The 18,148-nt window shown below is 45.9% G+C and overlaps 1 protein-coding gene across 1 annotated transcript in view; it reads right to left on the bottom strand.

Annotated features, from left to right (window-relative positions):
* Ep300 (E1A binding protein p300) overlaps positions 1–6,215 on the bottom strand; it is a 72,711-nt gene extending 66,496 nt beyond the window's left edge. Inside the window, exon 1 of the mRNA XM_059247908.1 lies at positions 5,437–6,215. Within this exon, the coding sequence (XP_059103891.1) occupies positions 5,437–5,530 (94 nt within the window). The 5' untranslated portion in view covers positions 5,531–6,215. The remainder of the gene's footprint in view (positions 1–5,436) is intronic.
* Between the last annotated feature and the right edge of the window lie 11,933 nt (positions 6,216–18,148).

The raw sequence follows: 18,148 nt of genomic DNA on the forward strand, positions 1-18,148 counted from the left end.
AACCTTTAAATATGTCTACAAATATCACTATGCACTGATTTTCAAGTTTCAAATTATTTTCTTCTATGAATAAACTAGAGAAGGTAGAAAATAAGATGTCAAAAAGCAAAGGCAGAAATCCTCTTCACCCTCCCTAGCATCAATTCACTGGGCATGCTATGCTAATACAGTCTTCTACTTAAGCAATAAAACACAAGCTCCTGCTGGGAATCAGCACCTGTATTATAACACACAGGACTTAGAACTTAACAAAATGTCATTTATCTCACTCTCAAACAATCTTGAGGTCCTATCAATAAATTTACAAGGCCTTGAGAAATTTAAGGTACAGGGCAAAGTATTCTACTATATTGCACCACAGTCAGCAATACCTCATCTGATCAATACCTATCTCATTCAGAAACAACTCTAATATACACATTTTCTAACTTTAAAACAAAACAAAACAAAACAAAATTAAAACACAATGCTAAGGTCTGAGCTAGGAAAAAAAAAAACTACTCCACAGAAGTAGTCTAAGTAGGATACTAAGTCACTTAAACAATGTTACTGTGAGAAAACTAAAACACATAAAATGTGTGACTTGCCCCTATAATCCCAGCACTGGGGAGACAGAGGCAAGAAAACTGTAGCAAAACAATTCATCCTTACCAGTTCTCTAAGGTATACATTAACCTAGTGGTCAAAATTCAAGTATACTTTATATACTATCTCTTAGTGCCTTTGAAATTGGGGAAAAGGCATAAACCCAAGCCAATCCATTTACCCATACAGTAGGGCTACAGGAGGAATCTTGACCCTACTTAATTGTGATCGGTCCTAAAATTGTCACCCATCTTTACAGAGCAAGTTAAATGCTCCCCTCTTACTTTTTTCCCCGAGACAGGGTTTCTCTGTGTAGCCCTGGCTGTCCTGGAACTCACTCTGTACACCAGGCTGGTCTCAGAATTCACAGAGGTCCACCTGCTGAGTGCTGGGATTAAAGGCTTGTGCCACCACCGCCCCCTTAAGTGCTCTTAAGTGATTTCCAAGCAGTGACAAAATGTTCAATGAGCAAAGAAGTAAAAGAAAAAAAAAAAAAAAGTCACACTCCTCAGGTGGATCTCTGAGTTCAAAGCCAGCCTGGTCTACAGAGCAAGTTCCAGGACAGCCAGGGCTACACAGAGAAATCCTGTCTCAAAAACCGGGGGCTGGGAGGAAGAGAGGGATACCTTCATCACTGCCATCTCTTAAGATCAGCAAAAATAAGTTCAATAAGTATTCAAAAACTTATCTATTAACTAACTACTGTGGCCAATTTTACAAAAAGAAAAAAAAAAGTTTACAAACAGCTTTCATGATCTTTTAGAGGAGAAAGGGCAGAACAAAGTTATGTTTCAAAGAGGGCACAAAGAGGCAGAAAAAGATCTCTTTGAAGCCAGCCTGGTCTACTTAGGGCTGCCAGAGCTACACAGTGAGACCCTATCTCAAAACAAAAAACAAAACCATACACTAATTAATTAAGTAAAAGTTACATTTCGGCCAGCCGGTGGTGGTGCACACCTTTAATCCCAGCACTCAAGAGGCAAAGCCAGGCGGATCTCTGCGAGTTCGAGATTCAGGACAGGCACCAAAACACACAGAGAGAAACCCTGTCTCCAAAAAAAAAAAAAAAAAAAACAAATAAATGAATAAATAAAATATGCATTTCACAGTTTTGTGCAACCATACCAAACTAAATTTTTTTTTTGGGGGGGGGGTCCTCTGTATGGCCCTGGCTGTCCTGGAACTCACTTGGTAGCCCAGGCTGGCCAGCACTCCGGAGGCAGAGGCAGGCGGATTTCTGTGAGTTCGAGGCCAGCCTGGGCTACCAAGTGAGTTCCAGGAAAGGCGCAAAGCTACACAGAGAAACCTGTCTCGAAAAACCAAAAGAAAAAAAAAAAAAAAAAAGACATGTGCCACCTTGACTGGCCTGAATACAATTTTTAATGTATCAAATGCAGATACTGAAATACAAACATAAAAGTAAAAAACCAAAAACAAACAAATAAATGCTTTTAGTCTTTTTCATTTTAACACAAAATGTGAACCTGTATCAAGTCATTGGAATCAATCTTGCAATTTCACAATGTACCTAGGGTCCTCTTAATTCTACATTAGTACCTAATCTTAGAAATTCAAGAATCGGGATGGAGAAGGTAGATCCCATTTAGGCCCAGCATGAGGAAGGCAAAGGAAGGGAGATCTTGGTGAGTTTGAGGTCCACCTAGTCTACATAGGGAATTCCAGGACAGCTTGAGCTGTTACACAGAGAAATCTGTCTTGAAAAAAAAAAAAGACAAAATTTAGAAGTTGGGTGTAAATACTTAACTATTTTGTAATACTTCAGTTTACAGCTCACTGGACCTAGATGCTTTCATATAAAGAAAAGGCAATCAAATACTCTTGATCTTACACTACAATTTTATGAGCCTAATTAACTTGTTTGTTTGTCATCTGTGTGTCGTGGTCATCTCTCCCACAACACACACAGGGGTTCCCTGTGTAGCCCTGGCTGTCCTGAAACTTGCTCTGTAGACCAGGCTGGCTAATTTACTGTTTAAAAGTTTGTAGAGTCCAGAATTTTGATCAGCTCTAGATAAAACAAAAATCAGGCACAATAAACAACTTTCTTTTACATTTATAAAATGCCGAACTGACATCTTAAAAATCAAAATATAGACACTGAAAGTTTTACCATCACATCTGTTCCTGTTTGCAAATAACTAACCAAATGTAATGGTACCCTTCATGATAAGTTCAGGAAGGGGCAGCATTTCTCTGTACTCACTCCTCTAGCCCTGCCAGAACAAAACCAGAAACGGAGGCCTATGCAGTTTAAATTGTATGTGAACTGGGTTTGGTGACAGAGACCTTTAATCCCACCAGTGGGGAGGCAGAGGCAGGCGGATCTCTCTAAATCCCAGGCCAGCCAGGGCTATGCAGTGATACCCTGTGTCTAATTAAAAAATCAATGGGCTGAAGAGAGGGCTTGGCAGTCAAGAGCACTGGCTGCTCCTCCAGAGGACCCAGGTTTAATTCCCAGAATCCACATGGCAGTTCACAACTGTCTGTAACTACAGTTCCAGGGGACCTGACACCCATGGCTAAACACCAAGGCACGTAAAACAATTTTTTTTTTTTAATTTAAAAAAACAAAACAAGCCTGGCATTGTGGCACAGGCCTTTAATCCCAGCACTCACAAGGCAGAAGCAGGAGGTACTTTGTGAGTTTGAGGCCAGTCTGGTCTACACTGAAAGTTCCAGGACAGCAGAGACACATAGAAAGACCCTGTCTCCAAAAACAAAAACAAAACCAAAAAACTACTGGAAAAAATTCAAGAAGAGCAAAAAATTAACTCTCAATACAACTTTTAGAGAAAAGTTACTACTATTAATATAAATTTTTAGTACCAAGAATAAATCAATTTCAGTGTCGAATTTTTTTCATATTTAAAACTCTAGTAATTGGAGCAGGGCAGTGGCGGCACAGGCCTTTAATCCCAGCTCTTGGGAGGCAGAGGCAGGTACATCTCAGTTCCATGACATCCAGGTCTACACAATGAAACAAAACAAAAAACAAAAAAAAAAGATAAGAAAAAAAAAAAAAAAAAGACTCCAGTAATTGTATTCAAAGATATGCAAAGCAAGTTTTGCTTTTTAACCAGGAAAATTAACCAAAGCTATACAAGTTAGCTAAGTACACAGACCAGACATAGAGAATACAGTAGTCTAACTGAACAGAAATGTTTGAATAGAACTTCAAGACTAAGCCACTTAAACTAGGATTTTTCAAAATAATTCATTTAAAAAGTTTTCCATATGGTATTTCATGTTACTGGCTAGGTCAAATATGGTACCGTGTGAACTTGTTACAGAACTACATTTATTGCGGGGGTAGGGGTGTCGAAACAAAAATGCATAGGAGAATTTCTATAGACATCCTCTATACCTACAAAGGAATGTCTATTCGGATGAATTCTGAAGACATAATTTTTTAAAAAATCCTCTAAGACTACAAAAACTTTACAGCTGAATGTTCATGTGTAACTAAAGTTAGAGCCTTTGAGAAAACTGCAAGAATCGTCCTTCCCAATTGTACAGGTTAACAAACTCATGGGCCACATAATACAGCTTCTAGAAGCAAAGTAAAGCACTTGCTCTATCTTATTTTCCTGCTTTAATATAAGTCCTACTCAGAAACATGGTCAACAAGTTCTCCACAAACTTACAGGGTACATTTAACTCCATTATGCACTCTCACTGGCAGACGGAGAGATGACGTTGAGCCTGTTCTCTGAGTTAAAGAGACGGTTGTAGTAAGGGGGAACATCTTGTAGACTGTCAGATGACCAGCCATTATTCTTTTTCATTATCCTGGCCTCTCAAACAACTCAGACAGCAAAAGAGAACCAGGTCGGTGACCATCAGAACAGTAACAACCAAACTAACAGTAAGCAGAAAAAAGAATGGGATGATGGAAAGTCTCCCTGCATTTCTCCTAACAAAGGGGCAGAGTGAAAAGAATTCCTTGATCTTGTAAACTGAAATAGCAAAAGTCAAATAAATAAAACATGCACAAAACCTACTACATATTTTTAAACTTTAACAATCACTTTATGAAGTTCATGACCGGGACTCTTTCAACTTCTAATCTCCATTTCTAAGTACCAAATTCCAGAAAAGCTTTTTATCTTTTTCTCTTTCTTCCTAAATAAGAAAGTGACAACCAAGTGCAAAGAAAATGCCTGAGGTCTCTTCACCTGAAGATTGAGTTTGAGACATTTTCCGTTTCACACCAAATACATATAAAATGAACTGTGTTCCATACTGATTCTTAAGGCAAAAATGGGGTGAGAAGACCAAAGAATAGTATTGTGTTAAACTTCATGTTACACTTAAAATCCTGGATCACACACACCCCCTAAGATTTTTCTTCCACCCCCATTCCTCAACAGAAAATCTGCTGCACAGAACAAAAAATTTTTAAAGTGGAAAGCAGAGGAAAAGAACAAAGTGCAATAGGGGAGAAAAATTTGAAATCCCTCACTCACCAGTTTAAAAAAAAAAAAAAAAAACTAAAAGTGTATGAAAGTCCTTACACACAATTGTACCGGCATTTCCCAAATTAAATTGCAAGGGGCCAACAATAAAGGTCCATGCAGCAACCCACTTCCGAGCTCCTAATTCCAGAACACACAACGATGTGACATGACATAGTGTTGCAATGAATGTATCAGAAGGCAAAGAAAATGGTTGGGCCACTGGACGTCTTCAACCAGCCCATTCAAACACCTTTAAAATTAAACATGGGCCGAGGAACAGGGAAGAGATACACAGAAAATACCAAAAAAATACAGATGCAACTAGCAGAAAAGACGAGGGGAAAGGTGGAAGGCCGGGAGTCCCGAGACTAACCTGTGCCATCGCTGGCCGACGCCGAGAGGGCCGGAGATGAGAGTTTAGGCCGCTTGGCTGAAGGCGGCCCCGGTTCCACCACATTCTCGGCCATTTTTAATTCTTTCGGAGATACAGCCGAGGAAAGACGAGAATCCTGAGGAAATCTCTTCTTCGGCCCGGGGTCCCCGCCCCGCTCCTAAGGGTGGGCTCGGGAGCTCCGCCGCCACCCGAGGGGGGTGGGGGAAGTTCCTTTTTCTCTTCGCCTGGTTGCGGTGGCCGGAGAGGGATGCGGACTCAACAGAAATGGTAGGGGCAAGTGCGAGGGGCCGGGCCTAAGCCGGGCCCGGAGGAGGGCACAGCAACACTGATCCGACCAGCACGTCCGCTGCAGCGAATTCTCGGGAACTCACAGCTCTACAAACGCAGTCCCCAGCCCGCCACGGCGGGCCCTTGCCCAGCCGAGGTCTCTCGGAGCTCCGCCGCCGCCGCCATCAGCTTCTTCCTCCTCGGCGCTGTCCTCCTCCTTCTCATCGCCACAAGGAGGCGGGGGCGAAAAAGGGGGAGAGGAGGAGGCGACCAGAGACTCACCTCCTCCCGGTGCCCCCTCCCGGGCCTGCGCCCCCACCCTGCGAGCCCTCCTCCTCCTCCTCCTCCTGCTCCTGCTCCTGCTGCTGCTGCTGCTGCTGCTGCCGCCGCCGCGCTCCGCGCCGCCGCTGCCGCACCGGCCCCTAATGGCCGCACTGAGCTCACCCGAGCCGAGAGCCAGACTGGCGCCGCAGCCGCCTCACATCGCGCAGCGGACGGCGGAGGCGCGGCGACAACGCCGAGCGTGGAGCTCGCCGGCCCGGAGGGCCAGGGGGGCCGGGCCGAGTAGGGCCGCCCGTCCGTCCGCCCGCCCGCCCGCCCGCCCGCCCGCAAGCCCGCGCTGACGCCGAGCCCACCGACGCGGCCTCCCCGCGCGCCGCGCTCTCCGCCTCCGCCCGCAAGCCCGCGGAAGAGAAAATAAGTAGGGCCGCCTCTCCGGCCCTCACCCCCCCGGCAGCCAGGTGCCGGGAGCTCCCGCCCCCCCTGGGGCTCGGCTCGGGGCCGCCTCGGACGGCGGGCAGAGACGCCGCGGGGCGCGGGGTTATGTAATGGTTGTTCCCCCCCCCCCCTTAGGCGTCGACGCCGGCCCGGGCCGCGGTGGGGGTGTGTGCGGGCAGGAGGGGGCTGGGGGTCGCCTCAGCCCGTGCGCCCCGGGCCCCCTGCCAGTGTCTCGACCGCGGCCGCTGCTCTCCGGCCCGGTCCCCTCCGCACTCCCTGCTCCCGCAGTTCGCACTCGGCCGGGCGTCCCGCTTGCCCTACTCTCGCCCGGTCCCTCTCGCTCTCCTCTCTCTCTCTCTCTCCCCCCCAGCCTATCACACAAACAAGATGGCGGCTGTTGTTTCTTGCTTCTGCCGAATCCTCCTTACAGGATAGCGGTAGCGGCGGCGGCCGGAAATGAGCCAAGATGGGGGCGGGGGGAGCAAAGAGGGGCGGGGCCGGTCCTCTGGGGGGCGGGGCATGGGCGGGGCCTCGCCCTTGCAGCTCGCACAATGGGGGAAAGCCGCGCCGGGGGCGGTGCCAACTCCAATCACGGGATCCGCCCAAGGGCCCAACGCGGTAGGCGCTTCCGCAAACTCCCCCGGCGTCACTCGGTGGCTCCCTTTAAAGGGGAGGTTTTTTAAGAAGGGGGGTTCAGGGGGAAGACTTAGAACGTATTTTCAGTCGGTGGACATTTACGGGAGAAGGTGCTTGGGCTGGGTCTCTGCGCAGTCGGAGCTCGGGCGCTGCTCCATGAAGGAGCAAAGACTCGGTCGGAGCGCTTGAGTTTTGCCCGCGCAGGTTGATCCTTAGAACCCTGTTAAATCCGCCAGGCACCTGCTGTGTTTCGGGATGGAAACACATTGCATCCCCATCATCGCCTTTTCGAAAGGAGCGATTCATTTCCCAAAGTCACACTGCGAGTCCTTTCCATTTTCTCTGAAAGATCTGATTCAAAAGGAAAAATTTGGACTACGAAAATACTGATGATTACAAAAACGGGGGGGAAAACCACAGCTAGCGGAAGGCTATCCAGGACTAGACCCCGCATGCATTTTTTGCCCTTCATGTGTCTACACATCCTTACTAGGTACCACTCTCAAAAAAGAAGCCTTGAGAACTATTTTTCTGAATCTGCCTGAAACTTCCAAGATCCTTTGGGGGTATTTCCAACCCTCTCTAACGGATGAGCTTAATAAAAGACCATGTTATGTAGTACCTTAAAAGTAATGTAAAAATGGGAGAAGACAAAAATGTTAAGTGCTAAAGATAATGTAACACTAGAAGAAAGTGAGGAAATGGTCTTATGAAGCCCAGTGTGTAAGGCAGCCTAATTTCGCAGCAGAAAGCAGGGACCACGCTTTTAGATTCCTCAAAATAGGATGTCTCTGTGTTTAGCATCCTGAAAGCAAGGGAACATGGCAAGATTCTAAGTGACACCAAGGGAAACTTTCAAGCCATTACCAATTGGATGGGTAGTGGGCTTGCCTACTATTCCTGAGACCTTAAATTCAGTCACCAGCACTGCCAGGAAAATAAATTTTTTTTCTCAGATTTGTTTTTTTAATCACATTTATTTCATGTGTCTCTGTTGGTATGTATAAGTGTGTGAACATGTATGCCCATGGCCCAGGTGTGGCGGTCAGAGGACAATCTGGAGAGGTCAGGCTGAGCAGTTTGTTTCTACATCAGGCCATATTTTCTCATATTTCACATCTTACCCTGTTTTGCCATTCATCTGGACTTGCTCAGTTTTTGCAGATGTTTTACTTCTAAGAGAATAGTTTGAGAAACTAGAATTAGCTGGGGAGTTGGACATGCATGCTTTTAATCGCAGCACTCAGGAGGCAGAGGCAGGCAGGTGGGTCTCTGCATTCCAAACCAGTCTGGTCTACGGAGCAAGTTCCAAGTCAGCCAGGGCTACTACACAAGAGAGATGCTTTCTGGAAGAAAAGGAGAGAGAGGGAGAGAGACAAGAATTGAGGCTGATGAGGTGGCTCAGCTGGATAAGGTGATTGCCACCAAATCTGAAGACCAGATTCCCAGAGCCATGTGGTAGAATGAAAGAACTAACTCTGAAAAATGAACAAACATCTAGAACTGATGATCCTATGAAGCAGCTCTAATAAATCTTGTCTTGTGATCTTCTTCTAGTTCGGGCAAACTAGTGGGCGGAAAAAAAAATAGATACAGTACCTAGAAACTGAAGCCAGGGCTTGCCTCACCTAGGCAAATACTCGGCTGCTGAGCCTGCTACCTCCCAACCCCCAAGTCAAAGTGTTTCTGATTTTCACTTTGAGACATGTCTCATTAAATGTCCAGGCTAGCAGTCCTCCAGTTGCAGTCCCCGAGTGCTATAATGAAAGGTGAAGGTTACCACACGTGACTCATGAGGTGCCTTCTTAAAACTGTTACAGGAGAGGCTGGTGATGTGGCTCAGTTGGCAGACTGCTCTCCTAGAATGCAAGACCCTGGGTTCAATCAGCATCACAAAGACTGGACATGATTTATACACACCTGTAATCCTGGTACTTGGAGAGAGGGGGCACAGAGGTGGACATGAAGGCAGGCCAAGAACAAGACCCTAAGGTTAACCTCTACCACATTAAAAGTGGGACAGGTATGGTGGCATATGCCTCTAACTCCAGTACTTGGGAAGAGGAGGCAAGGGGATCTGTTAGTTTCAGGCCATCCTGTTCTACATAATGATTTCCAGGACCGCCAGGGCTACATAGAAAGACCCAGTCTCAAAAAAAAAAAAAAAAGGGCAGGATTTTGGGGGCTGGAGAGACCACTGAATGATTAAGAGCATTGGCATTGGCTGCTCTTCCAGCAGACCCAGGTTTGATTCCCAGCATCCACATGGCAACCTAAAACCATCTGTATAACTCCAGTTTGAAGGGACCCTATGCCCTCTTCTGAACTCCAAGGGCACCAGGCATGCATGTGGTCCACATACATGTAGACAAAACACTCATAAATCTTTTTTTTTTAATTTTAACTTTATTTTATGAATATTGATGTAAAGGTGTCAGATCTCCTGGAACTGGAGTTACAGACAGTTGTGAGCTGCCATGTGGGTGCTGGGAATTGAACCCTGGTCCTCTGGAACAGCAGCCAGTGCTCTTAACCGCTGAGCCATCTCTCCAGCCCCTCATAAATCTTTTTAAAAGTGGGATTATATCTAATGTAATCAAGAACTGTGGAGTTTCATGTGTAGATTAAGACTGTGATAGCCAGGCATGGTACCACATGCCTTTATCCCAGCACTCAGGAGATGGAGGGAGGCATGTAGCTGTAAGTTAAAGGGTAGCCTGATCTATAGAGTTCCAGGAAAGCCAGGACTACAAAGAGACACCCAAAAGAAAAAAAGCTGTGGTCATTGGGTTGGGGCTATAACTTTTTGGAGTAGCTGTCTGATAGGTATGAATCTTGGGATCTATCCCCATCATTAAAAAAAGAGAAAAAACATTTACAAAAAAAAGAAGTTGTCTCTTGTCAACTGGGGGACCCAGGAGACAACACAGACTAGCAGGTAAGAGTAAGGACAATGAATTCAGAAAGAATTGGGCTTGAAATCTGGCTTTATCATTTAGAAGTTATGTGACTTAGGCAAATTAGTCATCTGTAAGGTGAGTTTCATAATCAGGCCTACTTTATTCTATGGCTGAGTGGTAGAGCATGCAGTTCACTTGCACAAAGCCTTGGGCTCCATCCCCATCACAGGGTAAGGGGAGGATAGTAATGTCACAGTGCCTGGTACACAGTGACCACTCCATAGACCTTCACCATCTCACCATCTATCCTCTGGAACCCAGAAGGGATGGAGGCAGGGGGGATCTCAAGATGGAGACCAGCCTGTGTGATAGAGACTCAAACCTGTGAATAATAAATCAATGAAAAGGAAAGAATTGTACATAACTCAAAGGAGGCCTAGTGGGATTATATCTAATGTAATCTGGCCCAGTTGGAAAAGTTGCCACACAAGCATGAGGCCCAAGATGATAGCCCACCCCTCACCCCCAAAAAACATGATAGCTCACACCTGTAACCCTAACATTGAGGAGGACAAAGATACAAGAACTCGGGAGTTTGGTAGCCAGCTAGTCGTGCCAAACTGGTGTGCTCCAAGTTCAGTAAGAGACCCTGCCTCAAAAAATAAGGCGGAGAGGAATAGAGGAAGACATCCAGCATTGACTTCTGGTCTTTACATGCATGTACACACAAGACCACATACTCAAGCATGCATTCATGACACAAGCTATTAGAAGAATAAAAATGGAATTATAGCCCACTGAAACCTCCGCATGAATAATTCACTTTCTCAGGGGTCCTGATGATTGCCATAGATGGGAACCCTAGATTGTGGATATGAGAACAGAGGAGGGAATGCATTATCCTAGTGTGTTATATTTTGTGGAGGCCAAGATACTCTCCACATGATCCACAGGTATGGGGACCACAGTTCATTTCTGTATCCAGCCCTTTTTTTTTTGTTGTTTGTTTGTTTGTTTGTTTTTGAGACAGGGTTTCTCTGTGTAGCCTTGTAGCCTTGGTTGTCCTAGAACTCACTCTGTAGCCCAGACTGTAGCCTCAAAACTCACAGAGCTCTTCTCCTTCCTCTGCCTCCAAGTGCTGAAGTGAAAGGTATGCACCACCACCCAGCTTTACTTCCAGTTCTTAATAAGCCTCCTCCAGAAAGAAATGTTTCAGTTCCGAAGAAATTGCCACTTAATGGCATCTGGATTAGGCCAATTCCGGGAAGCACCAGACAGGACGGTTCTTGCTAGGACACACTAGCAAGGAATTGTGGAGAGTCACAGATACAGAGTTTCGGTTGGGGAAAATAAGAACATTCTGGAGTTGATGGGAATACATGTAAGCGCACTGAACTATGAACTTAATTGGTAAAAATAGAAGCTGAATGTGGGATACCTGTAAATTCTAGCACTAAGGAGACAGAGGCAAAGGACTGGAAGTTTGGAATTTCAAGGCCAGCCTTGGGAAACAGCCAGCTCATCTTTAAATTTGTTTTGTTTTGTTTTTCAATACAGGATCCTAATTGTCCTGGAACTCACTATGTAGCCCAGGCTGGCCTCAAACTCACAGAGATCTGCTTGCCTCTGACCCCCAAGTGCATGCACCAGCTATTTTTTTTTTTTTTTTTAAAGATTAGCCTGGTGGTGGTGGCGGTGGCGGTGGCGGTGGCGGTGGCGGTGGCGGTGGCGGTGGCGGCGCACACCTTTAACTGGTCTACCGAGTGAGTTCCAGGACAGGCTCCAAAGCTACACAAAGAAACTTTGTCTCAAAAAAAACAATAAATAAATAAATAAATAAGTGAGATTTAGTTTGGTATAATGGCATATGCTTTGAATCCCAGCACTCAGGAGGCAGAAGCAGGCCTGTGAAGCTGTGAGTTCAAGTCCAGCCTGGTCTACATGGTGAGTTTCAAGACAGACATAGTGGGACCCTGTCTCATAGAAATAAAGGGGGGGGGGAATAAGTAAGGAGATATATTAGGTTGGTATAAGCTGTAGTTCAACAATGTCTGTCTTCATATTGTAGAGGCTGAAAAACAGTGGCTGCTTAATGCATGAGTTTGGCTGTCTGAGCAATCCCAACCTGCCAAGACCCAAAGGAATCCTGGAGAACCACTGGTCTTCAGTACATGCTGGAAGGCTAAAGAAACAGAGTTCTAGGCCGGGCGGTGGTGGCGCACGCCTTTAATCCCAGCACTCTTTGGGAGGCAGAGACAGGTGGATCTCTGTGAGTTCGAGGCCAGCCTGGTCTACAAAGTAAGTTCTAGGAAAGGCACAAAGTTATACAGAGAAACCCTGTCTCGGAGGGGGGGGGGGGGGCGGGGGGAAGAACAGAGCAGCAGCAGTAGCAACAGGATAGATGGATTTGCCAGTGAGACATGAAATTTGTCAAAAAGACAAAACCAAAAACTTTTCCCTGTGATTTCCTTATACCTGGGCAATCACTGAGAGACATCTTTCACAACTTTTCCCAGTTTATCTAAAACCAAAACAAACAAACAAATTCCCTTTCAGGTGTACCCAGGGCCTTGTCCTGATGCAGAAAGTTGACAAGTAAAGATTAACCATTACAGATAACAAATATGACTTATTTATTTATGTATTTATTTATTTTGAGGTATGGTGTCATAACGTAGCCATTACTGGCCTGGAGTCCACAGAAATCTGCCTACCTCTCCCTCGTGAGTGCTGAGATTAAAGACACGAGCTAGTAAGCCAGTTTACTTGGGTTTTGACACAGGGTCTCAGTGTGTCTCGCTTCAGATTTGTGGCAATCCTCTTGTGTCAGCCTCCTGATGCTGGAATTACAGGGATGAGCCACCATGCCCAATGTCTTAGCGACTTTCCAATTGTTGTGACAAAAAAGCAGAGCCAAGTCAATTTACAGAAGAGTTTATTAGGGACTTACAGTTTCCTAGGCTGAGTGCATGGCCATCAGAGCGGGGAGCATGGCCGCAGGCAGACAGGCATGCTGATGGCACAGGAGCTGAGAGCTTACATCCTAACCGACAAGCAGGAAGATGAGAGAGAACTGACTTGAAAATGCAGACTTTTGAAACCTCAAAAACAACATCCTCCAACAAGGCCACCCCTCCTAATCCTTCCCAAACAGTGGGGACCAAGCATTTAAACAGATGACCTATGGGGGCCATTTTCATTCATACCACCAATCCCACCTATATTCTCCCCTTTATATATATTGAACTTTATATATATTGAACTGATTGAACTCAGATCATCTGGAAAAGCAGCCAGTGAACTTAACCACTGAGCCATCTCTCCAGCCCCATATATTCCCTTTCCTATAAAGCCCCCTCTGCCAAGTGCAGAGGCAAAGCGTGTAGTCTCAGCACTTGAGAGACTGAGGTAAAAGGATAATGAATGGAGGGGATCCCAAGCTCTATAGTGAGAACCTTCTGAAAAAAATAAGATGAGGCCCGGTAGCGGTGGCACATGCCTTTAATTCCAGCACTCAGGAGGCAGAGCCAGGTGGATCTCTGTGAGTTTGAGGCCAGCCTGGTCTACAGAGCTAGATCCAGGACAAGCACCAAAGCTACACAGAGAAACTCTGTTTCAAAAAAAACACAAATACATACATACATACATACATACATAAATACATAAATAAATAAGATGAACAGAGGATGACATCTAGGACCTTTCTGGATCACTTTCCGCTGTATACGATGAGGAGGTACCTGATTTGGATAGTTGAGGTAGCCAGCATGCTTTGGGGAATCATTTGTCTCTGCCTCCTAACCACTGAGGTTACAGACAGGCTCTCATACCTGCTCAGCAGTTTTTGGTTGCTGGAAATCCAAACCCTGCTCCTTAGGCTTGCACAGCAAGTATTTTGCCTGCTGGATGGGGGCTCTTTTTCCCCAACTACTGCACTGTGGAGAAGATCCTCCGTTCCTCACTCACCTGGTATGGAGACTGGCACAGAATCCTATGCGCATGAGCGTCTGTTGAATATGAGAAGGAAGGAAGGAAAGAAGGAAGAAGGAAGGAAGAAAGGAAAGAAGGAAGAAGGAAGGAAGGAAGGAAGGAAGGAAGGAAGAGATGTGGAAAGGAAGAAAGGGAGGGAAAGAGGCACAGGAACGTTTTGTACATAAACACACACACATACCTAATACCTTGTCTGTAAAATTAGAAGGCTGAGCCTGGCGGTGGTGGCGCATGCCTTTAATCCCAGCACTCGGGAGGCAGAGCCAGGCGGATCTCTGTGAGTTCGAGGCCGGCCTGGGCTACCAAGTGAGTTCCAGGAGAGGCACAAAGCTACACAGAGAAACCCTGTCTCGAAAAACCAAAAAAAAAAAAAAAGAAGGCTGAAGAGATGGCTCAGCAGTTTAAAAACACTGGCTGCTCTACCAGAGGACCTGGGTTTGATTTCCAGCACCCACATGGCCCCTCATAGCCATCTGTAACTCCAGTTCTAAGGAATTCAAAACCTTCTTTTGGCCTCCAGCCTCTGAGCGTATCAGGCACACGTGGTGGTGCACAAACACGCATACAGTCCAAACACCTAAACACATAAAATGAAAAAAGAAAGAGGCCGGGCGGTGGTGGCGCACGCCTTTAATCCCAGCACTCGGGAGGCAGAGCCAGGCGGATCTCTGTGAGTTCGAGGCCAGCTTGGGCTACCAAGTGAGTCCCAGGAAAGGCGCAAAGCTACACAGAGAAACCCTGTCTCGAAAAACCAAAAAAAAAAAAAAAAAAAAAAAAAAAAAGAAAAAAGAAAGAAAGAAAGAAAGAAAAGAAAAATAGCCAGGCATCTTGGTGCATGCCTTTAATCCCAGAACTTTGGAAGCAGAGGCAGGCAGATCTCTGTGAGTTCAAGCACAGCCAGGTCTACATAGTGAGACCTTGTCTCAGAAAACCAAATTGAAAAAAAAAAAAAAGTAAAATGTTATTAACAGAGGATGCAGAAAAGATGTCTCAGTGGTTGAAGTGGATGCTCTACAAACATAAATGATGAGCTGAGTCTGGACCCCTAGTACCCCCAAGAAAATCCAGGTGTGGTGACATGTACCTGTAATCCCTGTGCTGGGAGGTAGAGAAACGAGGATCCCTGGAGTTTCCTGGCTATCCAGTCCAGCCAATTGGTGAATTCTGTATCCGGTGAGACCATGTCTCAAAAATATAAGATGGAAAGTGAGAGTGGAAGACAGTCAGCGTCAACCTCTGGCCTATACACACATACCTCACACCCAGGCACTGTCTCAGTTAGGGTTTCTATTGCTGTGATAAACACCATCACCGAAAGCAACTTGGGGAGGGAAGGATTTATCTCATCTCACAGGTTGTAGTCCATCATCCAGAGAAGTCAGGGCAGGCACTCAAGGCAGAAACCTGAAGGCAGGAGCTAATGCAGAGGTCATGGAGGAGTGCTGCTTACTGGCTTGCTCAGCTGGCTTTCTTGCATCACCTGGGAGCAGCACCACCCACAACGAGCTGGGCCCTCCCACATCAATCATCAACCAAGAAAATGTACTATAGGCTTGTCCATAGGCCAGTCTGGTAGGGGTAATTTCTGCATTGAGATTCCCTCTTCCCAAATGACTCTAGCTTGTATCAAACTGACATAAAACTAGTCAGTACAGGCATACGCACCCCTCCACACACACACACATATGCTCCACACAACACATATGTGATATGCTTACTGTATAGAAAATATATTCTAGCCAGGTGGCGGTGGCACATGCCTTTAATCCCAGCACTCGGGAGGCAGAGCCAGGCGGATCTCTGTGAGTTTAAGGCCAGCCTGGTCTACAGAGCGAGATCCAAGATAGGCACCAAAACTACAGAGAGAAACCCTGTCTCCAAAAACCAAAAAAGAAAAAAGAAAAAAAAAAGAAAAAGAAAGAAAGAAAATACATTCTGATTGACTCAAAATAAAAAAAACCACGACTCAAAATTGTTCTTTTGTATTCAAAAAGGAAGCTCTCAGGGATGGATGGTAAAAGAAACATATGCAAATAAGATGTCTTTTCAGTGCCTTGTAGTCCCTTAGCACAGGCCATGAATGGTAACTATAGCTGCAACATGTGGACCTATCAGACTGGAATGCTACCTAAAGGATCTCAAATAGCTCTGCTCTGCCTGCTGTGGCAGGGGCGCCTCTGCTCCAATCGGCAGATGCTCATTCTTTACTATTGTTGCTATGTGATACACTATTGGCTCCAGCCTTAATCCCAGCCTGGGGCGGGGGGAGGGGGGCAGAGGGCATTTGGGAGAGCATCTTTCTCAGAATCCAAAGTAACAGGCATGTCCTCTGCAGGAGATACAACCCAATACATCTAGTGTGCAGCCTCAGGAGGACCCTGTGGCATATGACCCTGCAGATAAAAATACCAAGCCAAAAAAAAAAAAAACTAGCTCAAACTAGGTGGTGGTGTGGTGGTGCACACCTTTAATCCCAGCACTCTGGAGGCAGAGGCAGGTGGATCTCTCTGAGTTTGAGGCCAGCCTGGTCTACAGAGCTAGTTCTAGGACAGCCAAGAATACCAAAGAAACCCTGTCTCAAAAACAAACCAAACAAAGAATTAAATTAGTGGCTAAAGAGATATCTTAGGAGTTAAGCGTACTTGCTGATCTTGCAGAGAACCTAAGTTTGGGTTCCAAAAGCCACAAAAGGCAGCTCATGACCACCCGACCTGTAACTCTAATTCCAGAGGCATTCCCTGAACTCCATAGGCACCCGCAATCATGTGCACACACCCCACCCACACAGAGACATACACACACATATGTATAATTTAAAATAAAAATAAATAGTTTTAAGTTAAATTTTATTTAAAACTGAGGAAAATTCACATGATATAATCAAATAATTCCATGGAGGATCCATGCAGGTAAAGGTGGCATGCTTGAAGCTCACAGACTAAACATCACAAAGGGGTGTGTGTGTACATGTGTGCTCATGAGTACAGATGTACATGGAGGTCAGAGGCATCAGATCTCCTGGCGCTGGAGTTACAGCAGTTAGGAGCTACTGGGTGTTGTTGCTGGGAAAGGAACACAGCCTTCTTCAAGAGCACTATGATTCTGAACTGCTCATCCACCTCTCAGTCCAGTCCCTCCAGCCCATTCTTTTTCTAAGACAGGGTCTCATGATGCATCTTTGGGTTGGCCTGAAACTCATTGTGTAGACCAGAGCGACCTCTGCCTCCCGAGTGCTGAGTTTGAATGCGTGTGACCACCCATCATTGAACCTCAGTTCAACTGTGCTTTGTCCCAGCTCAGCTTTCTACAGAGACCTGATGAAGTCAGCATGGTGGTCCACATTGTCAAGTCCAACACCTGTGAGGCTGAGGCTGGAGGTTTGGTGTAAGTTTGAGGCCAGCCCAGCCTACATAGAGTTCTAGGTTAGCCAGGGATACAAAAAAAGATCTTAGCCTGTCTTAGAGCTTTGAATCTGGTTCTGTTTCCAGCACCAAGACCTGGGTTCTATCTCAGCACTATATTAACTATGGAGTGGAGTCCTGCTCACCTCCATACAAGACTCCAGTCCACCCTGGATGCTTAAGAGCCTGCCTCAAAAACACCAACAGGTAGGTGGAGAGATGGGCCAGTGATTAAAAACAAACACTTGTTGCTCTTCCAGAAGACTTGTTTCCCAGAACTCATCAGGTGCCTGAGAACCACATACAATTACAGCTCCAAGGGATCTATGTAAGCGCGCGCACACACACATACACACACACACACACACACACACACACACACACACACACTATATACTGGCACAGACAGACAGATAAGGTAGATCTAATTAGACATAAACAGAAATATAAATAAAAATAGGTCTTTAAAACAACAACAAACAAAGAGAAATTCTGGGAACCCCCAGAATTTGCAGACCAGCTAGCCTGGGCTACACAGCTGGAAACAACTACCTCAAACAAAGTAGAAGGTAAGGATAGATACCCAAGGCTGTCCTCTGATCTTCTCACCCTGGACCAAGTCGAGCAGGCATTGGTACTCATACACATCAGTGCACACACACACTTAGGTGTCCTCGCCCATGCGCACAAAGAGAGCAAGTTGACACCTTATTTATGCCCTGGGGAGAAGCTGAGCAGGTTGATGGCCAAGAACATACTTAGCATGCACAATAGCCTGGT

This window comes from Peromyscus eremicus, chromosome 20 (assembly GCF_949786415.1).
Source record: "Peromyscus eremicus chromosome 20, PerEre_H2_v1, whole genome shotgun sequence".
Taxonomy (NCBI): domain Eukaryota; kingdom Metazoa; phylum Chordata; class Mammalia; order Rodentia; family Cricetidae; genus Peromyscus; species Peromyscus eremicus.